At 27.5% G+C, this 15,394-nt stretch overlaps 2 protein-coding genes across 39 annotated transcripts in view; one reads left to right on the top strand and one right to left on the bottom strand.

Annotated features, from left to right (window-relative positions):
- The window catches only part of LOC413994 (calcium-activated potassium channel slowpoke), a 120,026-nt gene extending 115,327 nt beyond the window's left edge, over positions 1-4,699 (top strand). For all 38 annotated transcript variants that reach the window (XM_026442888.1, XM_026442903.1, XM_026442884.1 and 35 more), the window contains one exon: positions 198-4,699. In XM_026442888.1, coding sequence (XP_026298673.1) covers positions 198-278 — 81 coding nt within the window. In that variant the 3' untranslated portion in view covers positions 279-4,699. The remainder of the gene's footprint in view (positions 1-197) is intronic.
- A 2,071-nt stretch (positions 4,700-6,770) lies between these two features.
- Positions 6,771-10,334, bottom strand: LOC552326. The gene is made up of 2 exons (XM_624701.6): positions 8,989-10,334; positions 6,771-7,923 (listed from the first exon to the last, which is right to left on the bottom strand). Exons 1-2 carry the CDS (start codon positions 9,837-9,839, stop codon positions 7,515-7,517), a joined length of 1,260 nt encoding a protein of 419 aa, XP_624704.1. The 5' UTR covers positions 9,840-10,334; the 3' UTR covers positions 6,771-7,514.
- Between the last annotated feature and the right edge of the window lie 5,060 nt (positions 10,335-15,394).

Below are 15,394 nucleotides of genomic sequence, written 5' to 3'. Positions count from 1 at the left end.
ATAATTTATAATCTATAATCAGTTTGTAACTTGTTAATTTTTTACTGTATTTCTCAAATCATAACTATAACATATAAATAATCAAAAAAATATTTAATCTAATATATTTTCTATACGATAAGATAATAATATTTTTATCTTTTAATATGTATATATAATCTTTTTATTTATTTTTTTTTCTTCTCGATAATTTATAGGTTTTCGTGCTGATGCAATTTGACCCAGGTCTGGAATATAAGCCGAGCAGAGGAGCTCGGGGAAAGGATGACGCCTCCTGACTGTTGCTGTGTAGCGCCCTCACCGACGGACCTTATTCCTATATCTAATCACGCAAAGGAAGCCATCATGCCGCCCGTCGTCCCTAGTCTAGATTGGCTGGCATTATGGTACGATGCCCTCAACGAATAATTATCGCAAACCCCGTCCATAGAAACGTATCATCAACACGTCCGTTTTTTCCGCTGGTTACATAGTGTGTCACTGGTGAAAATTTCGTCGATACTTAAGTACAACTGATTCGGTTTTCCTTTAGTGTGTCCAACAGATTTCTCTGTTCTTTGCTATTTATCGCTGCGTGATTTATTTTCACATCGTGTTCGAACATTTTTTACGTTGAGGCTTGTTTGTGATAACGAGTAGAAGAAGAAGGTAAAAAAAAATATTGTAGAGAAAGAAAAAAGAAGCATCGTGACAAATGTGAAGAGAGAAAGGAGGAAGAAGAAGGAGGACGAAAGAGGAATAATCTGCAAGGGGAAGAAAGAAATATAGAAACGGCAAAAGGGATACCGGGATGCGGTATGATGAAAAACGGTCCGAGGGTAGCTACACGTTAAGGTTTCTAAATCTTCGTAAGACGAAGAAATAATAACGTCTTCGATGGAAGGCTGAATAAGGACTGAACGGGCTTATCTCTGAAGCGTAAAACGGTTGTGTATATCCCACGGCCCTTTATGCATTCAGCAGTATACAGAAGAAGTACAGGAAGAAAACAGAAAAAGAAAAAAAAAAGATATACTTAAAACAATGCGAAGCAAAACAGCTTAACTAATAAAAATGCTTGAGAACATCTTCAAGGCTGATCGCTAAGGAATTGTAATCGCCTTCGCGACTTAACGTATACCATCGCTGTAGCTCATTCAGGATATGTAAATAGGTACAGAACAGGTGAATATGTTGTCATTTGACGGTAAACTATAAGCGAAAATGCGGAACGAGGAGGAAAGAGGAAGAAATACGATTATTGATTGAGATATAAATCGCACTGACAGGAACCACCGTTTTGGTCCTTTCATTGTAAATGCATTGTTCACTTTGCAAAGACAGTCGTGTGTTCGTCTCCTGTATCGTGATTTTGTATCTTGCCTTGTCAGCAAATGGAAATATGTATACATATATGTACATGTATCTGTATATGCGTATGTACGTAGGTGATTTGTGCAATTAGAGCAGACCACAGCTTTTATTCTGAAAATGAAAGACTTACAAGAAGTGTGATATATGATTTAGCATATTTGCAATTTTATCATTGTATATCTAATTTTGTTATGATTATGTACACTTCTCCGTTTTTCTGTTCTCTTCTTGATTTATAAATACAGAAATATTGAAATAAATAGTTTATATAATACTCTGTGATCAGTGTGCAAGTCCACTGATAAAGATATTTATATTATTGAATGTAATATGTGATTTTTAAACGTGATTTACAACTTTTTTTGTAACTACATACGTATGCAATAAAAAGTTGACATCATATTTAATTATATAAATCTATACCAGAAAAATAAAATATTTAGCACGGTTATGTATATACACATATGTTATTTCTCTAAATGGGCTTGTAAAATATTAATCTTCTTATTCCATTATTGCAGCATTTTTACACAAATAATGAAAAAGGATTAATGATAATACAAAGCACTATATTTTCTACTTGCATTTAACGAAACAAATATAAGCAAATATTATAGATAGATATTTACGATATTTCTAAAAAGAAACGAATATTAATTTAGCGTGTTTATTTTGCTAATTATGTATGTATGATATATATTTTATTTCAATTTTTGTGTAATCAAGAAAAAGGTTATAGTCTGTTATACATGCAACAATCACCTCGTATGCTTAGTTTTAGATGAAACAATTTGCAAATGATATGTGCAGCGTTACAAAAGATAGGTACGAACAGGAGTGCAGGACTATATGTAAACTTTACCTTGAGTGTCTTCTTTTGCGGCTAATGATAAAAAAAATCTCAATCAAGCACTTTGTACAGATTCTATACATAAACGTGTATGCATCTATGGATGTATGTACGTATGTAGGTACGTACGTATGTATGTATGTATGTATCTATGTATGAATTTATGCACGTACGTGCGTATGTATGTATCTATGTATGTATACATGTATGTATGAATGTATACATTTATGCATGTATATACATATGTGTATATAATTGTATACGTATGCGGGTACTTATGTACGCGTATATACACATATTTGTACGTGTGTATATGTATGCATGTGTGTGTGTTTGTGTGTAGATATGTATGCGTGTACATGTGTATGCATGCACGTGTGTATGTGTATATATATGTATGTATGTATATGTGTGAATATATATAATAATTACGATAAAAAAAATACCCTTTTCCACACAAATTGAGTATTAATCGATTATGTATCGATACGACTAAATATACGTTATAAGTATATATGCACATATATATGTATACATAGACACTCTCTTTTATATATTTTTATGAAACTCACGAGTGTGTACATACGAACGTACATATGTGTACATACATCCATATACGTATACACGTATGTATGTATGTATATATGTCTGTATGCATGTATATGTATATATATGTATGTATGTAAAAAAAAACAAACAAACAAACAAACGGATCAAATAAGATATATACATACAAAATATACATAAAGAAAAAAAAAAGATAAGAAATACACAGATACACCTATACACAAAACTTCTTCCTTGCTCTTTCCCCCGCTCCGCCCCAACCCCCTTTTTTTCTGTCACTGTAACATGACTGAAACACGCACACGTAATGATATAACATACGAGAGAGAAAAAAAAAGTACGTACGAGTGCATGTAATATGGCAACACAATCACAATACGGTATGGATTCACAGATACAGATGCATTAAGGTACATACACACACGCGCATCCTTTCTTTCTTTCATGTACACGCGCGCAGCGCACACGCATAAACACACACACACAACACGCATAAACACACATAACACGTATATACACACCCACATGTGCGCGCGCATACACACACATACACACATGCACACACGATGGAAAAAAAGTGATATTACATCGACGAAATGCGTGAGAAGAAAGAAGAATGGGGGGAGAGAAAAAAAAAAAAGGAAACCAGGGGAAACGATTCGCGCGTGCGGAAGCAAAGTAACACGGGGAGTGTAAAGGAAATGGAAATGTATCGTGTGATCCGACCAATATGATACACGTTGAAAAAAGCATCGGTTTCTGTGCTCGATCGTTAAAATTCAGACTAACTTACGGGATAATAATAATAAAAAAAAAAAAAAAAAAAAAAAAAATGTGCAAATGGGACGTAGCGGATCGATATTAACGGGGAGAAGAGAGAATATAAAAAAGTAGCTGTGGTAGACGCTGCCGTGTATCGCGATTACGAGTCGCCGCCGCCACCGCCATTGCTACTGTTTGCAATATATCCATATGCACTATTCACTGCCACTGCAGTTCGTGTTATATCGTTGTATATAACTTTCTATGTATGGCTCGATTAAGGCGAGAAGGGCCGGTGAGGCGTGCGAATCGGATAGCTTGATGAATGTAAAAAAAAGAGAAAAAAAAAAAAAAGAAGAAGATTATAATAACTAAACAATGTGCAGCATCAGCCGCAATAAGTGTCATTCGTTGCTCCTGATTTCCAAGTATTTTTTCATTTTTTTTTTATTCTATTTTTGATTTTTCGTTATTTATTATTTTGTATCGATCCGGAGAACGCCGATCGATCTCTCTCTGTTTTTTTAATGTCAAAATCGATATTTAAATGCGCTCCTTTAATCGATTGCGAATGTAATGTTACGATGACGATAAAAATGAACGATTGTCAATGAATCGCTTTCAGCTTTCTTATTCTTCTCATATCGATCGAACAATAGCAAACGAAGTTTTATTTCGAGTATCCAATCAACTATGTGATTATTGATTTATCTTAATTATAAAATTTCAAATGTTATAAATTTTCTTTGTGTTCGTATCGAGACATGATAATTTGACGTTATCATGATCAAATTAAAATTATCAAAATATTGTAGTAAATTTCAAAAATTAATAAAGAATAGATAAAGCTGAAAGTGAGTCACTAACTATGAAAAGCGAACGAAAATCACATTTCCAATGATTAATTACGAAAATTCTTTTATATGTTATCCTCCTCGCTATATGGACAATGCTATTCTTTTTCTCTTTTCCAAACTGACCACTTTGCATCGGACTTCGAGGAATCTTTTAAACAATGAGAACTGTAACAAAGAACGACCATAATTGTAATTGAACTCTTTCTACTTCTTCATCGGCAATTCCACGATGAAAATTTCATAAAAGAAAAAAAAAGAAAAAAAAGCAAAAGACAGATTAGACTCGTTTATTGATAAAAATTCGATTTCTCGAGGAGCGAGCATAAAGTATCTTAAAGGACGAAAGAAACGCATACTTTATAAAAATAAACAAATTACAATTCGTAATCGAACGATCTTGTTTTTTGAAGAGAAAAGTTTGTTCATAAAAGTCAATTCTCATATAATTGTTTGACTAATTTAGCGGCTTTTAGAATCGCGTAAATCAAGATGGAGGACTCTCGATGACCCTGCCTCGCCTTGATGCGATTATATAATGAAAACAAAAGTTTGCGCGTTAGATTTTGTGGAAATCGTTCGTTAAGTGATTAAAAAAAAAAAAAAAAAGAAATTTGTCGGAGCCTTGTGTAGAGTTTTAGATGATTGGTCGAGATTTGCGTCGCGTGGGACGAGCCAGGCAGTAGAATTTTTACTTGATAAAAGGGTGAATATTTCTTGAATTTTTAATATTTTTTTCCCTTTAAATTACAGTTGTACACATTTAGTTCGATTTTTTACGTAAGAAAGAAAAGTGATTATTTTTTTATACTTATTATTTCATTCACACATACACATACACACACAGACAGAAACACATTCTCTCTCTCTTTCTCTCTCTCTTTCTCTCTCTTTCTCTCTCTCTTTCTCGAGAAGAAACTGGTGCCTGGCTACTCGCGAGATACAAATTATTCATGCACTATCTTTAATAATTAAATCATGCACCGATTCAATCGATATCATCACCCGTAATCGTATTTTCGTGCGTCGCACGGATACACGTGGCGCATTTGTGTGTATGTGAGACGTGTGTATCTAAACGAAGTATATATATACATATATATGTGTAATATAATTATATATAATATATAATTATATTGCATATATATATACAATTAACGTTAAAAGAAAAAGAAAAAAAAAAGGAAAAAAAAAAAACAAATCGAACAAAATACCAAAATGATTCGAAATATATATGGAAATTATAAAATGTATAAAGAGAGAAAAAAAAATTAAGGCGCGCTGAGCGTACGCCACCTTCGATGCCTCATTGACCTCATCTAATGCTTTTTTATCTGTACATTTACAATTTGTGTACCAATGAGGAACGTTGTTTAATCATGTTGTTGATGTTATTGTTAAAGAATGAGATTCAATATTGTATATAACTATATATTCATTATAATTGATGATATAAATAATTATATACATAAAATTAAGCTTTGGAGTTTTTTTATACCTTAGTGCTTGAATTTATTTTATGTAATTGATATAAAAAAAAAAGAGAAATAAATACAAATATAGAATATATTAAAAATGTCTTTTTAAAATAAAATTACCATTTGTTTAAAAGAAAACTGTACAATTTTTATTCGTTATTATTTTCGTAATTTTTTCAAATTTTTTTATTAAAAAAAATAACTTTAATGTAATGAAGATGCTTTTTTGTGTTTTTCCTATTTTTAAAAATAGATATCTGCTAAATAATTTTGAAACGATCTAAATAAATCTGATAAATTTAATAAATTATCTTTATCATTTCAAATTGTCAAATATTTGTCAAATATTGATTGATTGATAGTGATTTGCACTGATAGTTTAAGATGTTAAATAAGTTGTAATATAAATAGAATTATAAGTAATTTAATGTAAAGATACTGAATTATTTTCTTAATGTAAAATTATAAATTTCTTAGATTTATAAGAATATTATTTTTAAATAGTTAATTTTTCTAGACAAAAACAAATATAAAAATTAGTACCCAAAAATGTTGGTTGAAAATTTAAATTATAATTTATTTAATTATAATTAATTGAAGGTTACGTTGAATTAAGTGAGACGGAGATGACGATAGAATGAGATAGCTTCATCAGCGCCATCTCTCTATACATATATCCATCTCACTTTACCTAATTTAAATTGCTTTTATAATTTAATAAATATGCCTTAATTGATACTTTTATATATAAACTTTTATATTTATTTCGATTTTTAGAGAATTTATCCTGCAAAAACGTATCACGAATATATTAATGCCTTATATTTAATAATTATTTATAATTTCTTAATATTTAGAATTTTAAGTTAGTATTTAAAAAATCAAGTACAATTTAATTCCAATATATTTTGTTTATTTTAATAACAATGAAATAATTTTTCACATTAACTATTATTATAATAATAATAGCAACGCCTTTGAATTAAATCCCACCATCAAGCACGTTCCATTTGTACAATTTAATTCAATCAATATCAAGTGTTGATTCAGTCGATAACTTATTCATTGAATCTAATGATATATTAATTATGATGAAAAAAATAATTACAATTTTCAAATGTATCATCCGTATAATTGTAAAATAATTTTTTCACAATGAATATTAATGATTAAACACATATACAAAATATCGAAATATGAAACAATTTCAATAAATGTTAGTCACAACAAAAACAAAATAAATAATTTCTAATTTTTTTTTCTAAAAATAAAAAACAATCATTCGTCTAATGTTTCTTCGCTTGATTATGAATAAAATAATGAAAAGATATAAAAAAATTAATCTAACGTCGAGATAAAAACTATAAAAAGTCAGAAAATCATCGTGATCATATTTCTACTGCTTTAAACACTGAAAATAAATAAACAATTAGTGTCAACAATATTTTTCTTCGAATGGAATGTGATTTGTCAACACATTGTATTATTTATATCAATCGTGTTATTTCCTCGATGTTTTATGTACTTCTCTCTATTCTCGCCGCTTACTTTCCAAGTTAGCGACTTATATTGATGCGTGATCTCTGATATTCTACAGTGATAAAAGATTTTCTAATTTCCATTTGTATCGATTCGATTCGATCGATCTCTTTAACCAGCAACATGATCGTATAATTCTAGCAGGGCATCCATTATTCTGTCACGGTATTGGGGTACATGTTTCATTTGTTCGCAAAGCAAAGGTGTTCTGTCCACATAAAGAATGTTTTCCAGAAGTTCTGGCTCGTTTAAGAAATATTTGTTAACAGCTGCAGACTCCAACAACATGATCGGTATGTTCAACACACCGTGAATAATGCACATCACACGTAAATCCTCGATGGATTCTAAGAACTCGTCCCAGGGGAAAACGGTAGAAATGTCCAAACCAGCTTCCTCCAGAGCCTCGGTCATTGATTCATGATAAATCTTGAACAATTCTTTGCCGTGTTTCTCGCGCAGTTGCCGCGTCGTTGTGAATTGGAGGAAACAAAGTATGTCGTGAGCTGGTGGATTGTATCTGTAATAGAAACAATATTTATCAGATATAGATGGATCATCTGTTTTTTTTTTTTTAGATTCTATCTGAAATTTTTTAAAATTTTTGAAAAACTCTTGAGATTTGCATGTAATAGTTTTTTTCTTCTTCTTTCTTGTATCTTGTTAAGGATTAAAATTTTAATAAATTTTAATTTTTGAAATTCTTTAAATTTAATTTCGTAGTCAGAAAATAATAGCGAAAGATTTTTATTATTACTATTTTTTTTTCTAAATGAATAATAAAATCGAGCTAATAAAAATATCTAATATCTGAATTCAGATTCAATTGAATCATTATTACAGTTAAACAAAAATAATATTTTCGTAAGTTCTAGAATTAAAAATTTTTTGTATTTTAGATAATTTTGAAGTTTCTAGATTTTGAATGATTTCTATTTATTAAATATGTTTTGAAATTTGCAATTTCTTATCTCAAAGATAAAATTATTTATATTAATTAATTAAAATCAATTTTAATTTATTTTTTTTTCTATTTCTTTACATAATTATTTTATTAATTTTATCTATCTATTTTATTTTGAAATATGCATAAATTTAATAAATTTTCTAACAAATGTTATATACAGTAATCATCATACAACATATTTTTTCATTTAAAGTTTCGTTTTTGAGCAATCAAAGCTTAAATAAACTTTGAAAATTATTACAAAATTTTATTTTAGCTATTTTTTTTTTAGCTATTTTTAGAATTTTTTAGAATTTTCTATCGATTATTAATTTATACTTAGAGAGAATTGAATAAATTCTTTTATATTTGACAAATTTAATTTAATTTTCTAAAAATTAATCTTAATTTGTGTGAGAATATTATTAAAATATTATTAACAATAAAAATCATTTTTTGATATTATCAATTCGAAAAATTAAAATATTATTTATTAATTTAATTAAAATATTTTTTTATTAAAATATCATCGTTGAAATCTAATTAAGTTTTAAAATATATTTATTAATCACAGTTAATTCGAAAACACAACAGTTTCACTTAAAACTAATCTTTTATAGACGATACGTTATGAATTACCTGGCAAGTTGAAAATCGATAAGGCAACATTCCACAGGTTTCTCATCACTATCGTACTTGAACAAAATGTTATTTGCCCATAGGTCGCCATGGCATAATACGTTTTTGTGCTTCATAGACGGCAACAATTTGTTGGTATGATCGGCACACAAGTCATTAACCTTTTTGCTGAACGTTTTTCGTTGCTCCTCGTCCAACTCTGGTATCAAATCTATCAATGAAACGATACCTTTCACGGCGGCGTCGAACGTAGCCTTGGCGCGGCCATCCTTCAAAGGCCACAACGTTTCTTGCATACAATGAGAGTATTTGTCGTGCAGACTTTTCTGATACAATTCCTCGAAGATCAACGATTTCGCGTGAAATCTTGCCAATGTTTTCATCAGAATCTTGCAGTGCTCGAAATCGAACGGTTTGAATTTGTCGGTCATCTCGTAACCGCAATGGGCCATATCTTCCAGTACGATCACGTCATCCTCCAGGCCAAGGAAACACTCTGGAATGTATCTCTTGTCCGGATCGTCCAATACCTCCGGGAAGACCGTGGTGTAAAGGGCAACCTCCTTCTTGAATGCGCCGTAATTTTGAATAAAATCGTATAAGGGACTGGTCATCGGTGGTGGCAATTTCGTGAAGAAGTTGATGTTCCTCGTCTCCAATGGCGATTGAGGGGAAGCGACGGTTGCTTTCAAGGTGAAATATTGGCCCATGAAACCGTTCACCTCGTCTATGGGCACCACCTCGTAAGTGATCAACGAGAAATCCTCCATCGAATCTTTGTGAAGCTTCTTGCGGATTATCTCGAAACATTCCTCGTCTTTGAGTATTTTCTGCGTGTTTAGATTACGCATTCTATCTCTTTTAATTCCTCTCTATATTTGATCCTCGAGTATCTTTCTTGTAGTAGTAAATATTTTTCTTGAGCTACGATACGGATGGGAACTTCGATTCTCTCGGCGCACGATCAGCCCGTAGAATGGGAACGTCTCTCTTTTCCCTCTTATATTTGTAATCTCACATTCGCGTACAATGGAACGATAAATATTTCGTTTAAGTTTTTTTACGATCTTTTTTTTTTTTTTTTTACGCGATACAGCTAATCCACGCCGAGATACGATCGAGAAATAGAACAACTTAGGGAAGGGGCGCGAAGCTTCTCGTTTCTCTGGAGAAGATGCCCGCCTCGAATTAATCCCGTTCAAGATCAAGATACCTTTATATATATTGACGAAGAGACGCGTGTCACGTGTACGTTACGTAGGATAAATAATAGCGCGTGTGTCGCGCTATTTTCTCCTTTATTGGCACTGATTGAGGCTAATATTAGACGCGTTACAACGGAGCATGTACCGCATAAATGCGTGTAAATGGATCTGATGGCTCCTTATTGACACTATTCGCGATGGATCGATACGGGGGCCATATACGTGCAAGAATCGTGGACGGGGCGGAAACGAATCGTTGAATAATGTTGAAACGATGAGACAGTGGGCTCGGTTTTCGTTTTGATTATTAAATAGATATGACTGCCTGTTTGTGGTCACGTGTATCGACAACATCAGGAGAACGAAGTCACGTTCCGCACGTGACGACGATCTAGTCAACTACCTCTGGTCTTTGCACTTTGAATTGATCATTGATTGAGCTTTTTTTTTTTTTTGTTTGAGATAAAAATAGCGGATAAAAAGGGATAATTAATTCGATTAGAATGGGTTTTTGTTTGTTGGGGAAAAAAATGTGTTTGCAAAATAAATTTTAAAATCTCGTTCGGAGAGTAAACGATTTGTTCATCGATTGTTTGTTATTATTTCAAGTAATGATATGAGATAAGGAATAATGAAGTTTCTTGTGCATGTAAGAGACGCAGATTTCATTTCAGATTATGAATCGAGGAATTCAAGAACTACGCAGGAAAAGTTGTTTTTTTTTTAGGGAATAAAAATTTGATCAAGAAAAAATGTTTTTATAATTTTGAAATAAAATTATTAAAATATTAAATTAAAATATAAAATATTAAGTAATGATTTATTTTTCGAATATATTAATATATTCAAATAATTTAACATGATATAATATATATTAAATAAAATTAATAAAAATTTTAATTTTAATTATTCGAATTTTAAAATTTATTTCGATAATGCTCAATCCTGATTATGTTCTTTTCAAACAACAAATTTTTAACAAATTTGTATCAAACAATTAATTTATATGTTAAATTTTTTTAAAAAGAAAATACGCTAATTTATGATTTTTTTAATTTGAATAATTTCATTATTTAAAAATAAATTGATAATAATTTAATAATACTACAATATAATATACAATATAAGAATTTTTAAAAAATATTATATTCTTAATATTTGCAATTATCTCGTTTCTTTTCTCGTTTGTTTTTCTTTTTAAATTATTTCTTTGATAATAATAATAATTATTTTTAACTACTAAAATTATTCTACTATTTTTCACGAATATAATTTTATTAATATTATTTTATTAATATTTAAAAATGATTGTGATTATTCAAAATGAAAAAAATTATTAAAAAATACTATTAATTAATATAAGATTTTGCTACAATAAATTTTATCAAAATATAATAAATTATTAGATTAAATTTGAAATAGAATAAAATTCCTTATTAATGCATGAATCAAACATTGATGCATTCGTTATCATATTATATTTTTATATAATATGTATTAAATATAACATGTAATAAATTAAAGATTGTTGAAAGATCATAATAAGTTATCTTAAAATCAGCTGTGAAAATAATATTATATAATCAAAATTGCATTTTGTTATTTGAAGAAATCAAAGTAATTTTAACTTTTTAAAACTTTTCTAAATAATTCTAAATGCAATTTTTAGATGATTTAATATCAAATTCTATCTCAAATGTTTTTTTCATTAGATCATTGAAAAAGTTTATCAATTAAAAATCTTATATATACAATAAATTAAAATAAAAAGCAAATAAATTGTTTCTTATAATTACTATTAATTATTTTTTAGATTCAATGAAATAAACTGTTTCAACTATGAAGTTTTAAAAATATATAATTTGACCTTGCCATTAGTTTCATTTAAAATGCATGAAAAAATCAGTATGCATAGTTTTATTACCCTGTTACATTAGTTTGAACTAATTTTTTTAAAAGACGCAATAGCATTGTAAGTAATATGTAATACCAGTATAAGTATCAAAGTCAGGGACAATTCACTAAGGTTTTCCAATTCACTAAACTGTATCACTTATTGCCAATGAATATTAACTCTCAGAAAACTGGCCGCAATTCCTGTTAATTGAAATATCATCCAAGTGATTTCTTAAGATGAATACCAGCAATTTTCCTAGTTAATCTTAATTGAATCTAGTATCTCTTATTCCATCGAAATGAGTGTCTATTAATTCGACCTTTTCTCGTCTTACGAAAGTATAATCATTTTGTATCAATTTATTTAATTACTGATAATTGCATATATGTAAATAAAATAAAATTAAAAAATCAAAAAAAATCGTTTAATGAATAAATTTTTAACAATAATGATTTTTTATTAATACTTATATTTAACACATTAACGAAATAAATCAAATTAAAATTAAAATTAACAATTGACATTTTTATATTTCTAATCTTGTGTTTGTTTTGCCTAGAATCGATTATTTAAAAGTGTATTGTAAATCATTGTATCAACATCCTGAATCTATGTACATCTTTTTCAAGGATAAAGTGAATATATAAGTAGTTTCTATATTGCCCGTAGTAAATCGCAGATGGCGTAAGAAACACTGTCTCTCGAAGTCGGTATTTCAGAACGTGAGATATTAAATCCTGTAAAATTTTATATCTAAATTAATATTTTAAAATTAATATTTTAAAATTTATAATATCTGTTTTATTTATAAATGATATTTCATTCTTTTAATTTATCAAATAATATTAACAGCGATGTTAACCATCATGTAAATATAAAATAAAATTTAATAAGAAAAGAATTTTAAAATAGTGTTACATTTATGAAACTTTATTGATGTTTATTAGAATTTATATATTTTATTCAACGAGATGAGTTAACATAAATAGACAAAATTACATAATAGATGCTGCAATTTCAGTTATTGGTTAATGAACTATTAGTATTAGAATCGTTGATATATTAGTATTTAGTAATGTTAGTTTACTGTTGCTGTACTGATTACTTATTTCTATAAAAATGAATTGTATTTATTATTTTAATGTTAAATGCAATGTTTTATATTAAATGTTGAATAATTTCATAAATAAATTAATATATTAAAAAAAAAAATAGTTTTTTATTTTGTATCTCAAAATTAAATTCGACATTAATTCCTTCAGATTTTGATTACATGATTTTGTTTATGCTTGCTGATTCTCTTCAATGACCGATATGTGTATATATATTCATTTAAATATATGCAATACAATATATCATGAAACTATATTATATATTCATCGATTTAAATCATTGCAAATAAATGAACCTATATAATTAATAAAAATTTAAAAAGTACAACTTTGAATGCACAATAATTCTTTCCACAAATTAATTTATTCGCGAATGTATTACAAATATAAACATATTATCCACAATAAATAAAATATTAACAAACATCAGTTATAAAATAAAAATTTTCTAAAATAAAAATTTCTCTAATTAATTATCTTCTAATTAAAAGATATAGAGGATATATCTTAATATCTCAAAATAGATATATCTTAATTAAAAGATAAAACATATATAAAATATAGAATATATTTAAAAATAGAAAGTATTAAAAATTGTATTGAAACAATAATTATTAAATATAAATTAATTGTTTCATTATTTTATTTATTTAAATATTTCAAAATTTATATATTAAATAATCAGAATTTATTATATGTTTTTTATATATTTAATTTATAATTATAATATTTAAAATACAGGAAGTTTTGAATAATATTCATAAATTTTTGAATAGTGAACAGAGGATGTTTAATAGTGATTTAAAATTAAAATTATTTTTCATGATTTTATAAACAAAAAATAAAAAAAAAATTTACATAAAATTTTATAATTTGTATTTATTCACTAATATTTATTATCTAAATTGTGCTTATTTTTAGAAAAAAAAATATATTTATTTTCTTCTCTGTGAACTATTAGTTAATATTATCATAATTAGTTTAATCGACAAAACTTGTTTTGTCTAGTTTCTAAACTAGTTTTGATAAACTAGTTTTGATTGTAATAAAATAATTATAGCATGAAGATTTATGAAAAGTCGAAATTATATTTTTTGAATTTATAAACATAATATTTCTTGAATAAATAAAATTTAATTATTTTTCTGATAAATAATTTTTAATGAAATGTAAATTTAAATAACAAATTTAATGAAAAATTTTTTGAAATAATAAAATAAAAAAAAATTACTTGTACAATTTAAATATATTCTTTGTAATTTTCGAGGAATTTCATATATAAACTTATTCTTTTATTTTTTTAAATATTATCATCATTTTGAGTATAATAAATTTTAAAAGAAGAGTCCTTTAAAAATAGTTTTATTTTTTAACATGATCATTTGTTAATCTTTTTTTTATTTGAAGAATTGTTACTAAGTAAAATAATTACTTACAATACTTACTTATTACTTACAATATTTTCTTCTAAGTATTTTTGACATTAAATAATTCCTTTCTGAAGTGTCGATAAATAATAATTTTTCATTTTAGATTAAAAACCTATAAATGTCTAAATAATGAAGAATGTTCAATTAAAATCGTTGTAATTGATATTTCATTATGATTGCAAATATTCCTCAATTACCACAGATACAAAGGGCATTTCTTATTAATATTTGTAAGAGAATGACACAATTTCAAGCATTTTAATAAAATAATTCTGAAGGACATGTCAATCTTGATGTCTCAATTTTTCGATGTCTCATGAGAAATAATTCATTTAAAAATTTTTATTTTCTTCATAATTTATTGCAATTTCTTAGCTAGAATGAAGGAATAAAGAATAAAATGAAGGAAATATTTTAAATAAATATTATTAAGTTCAACTACATCATTAACAATATTTAAATAATTAGTGTATTGTTTATAAAAAAAATAAGATTGAAGTTTTTATTTGTCTATTTCATATTAAATTATTAAAAATAATTAATTCGCCATTCTATTTAATTAAGAAAAATCAATACTTGCAACATTTTTAATTTAAGTACGAAGAGTTTTCATATTTTGTATATGTTTCACCCTATATTATACAATATATGCATAAAAGTACCTCCTTTTAAAGTACGTGAGAAATAAGAAAAAAAATGAAACATATTTTATATTTCACACGCATCCAACTGATTACCATACCATCCCATACATGCATATGG

Source organism: Apis mellifera, linkage group LG9 (genome assembly GCF_003254395.2).
Source record: "Apis mellifera strain DH4 linkage group LG9, Amel_HAv3.1, whole genome shotgun sequence".
NCBI classification, from domain to species: domain Eukaryota; kingdom Metazoa; phylum Arthropoda; class Insecta; order Hymenoptera; family Apidae; genus Apis; species Apis mellifera.
Note: the sequence above shows the minus strand (reverse complement) of the source record. Positions and strands in the feature narration are given on the sequence as shown.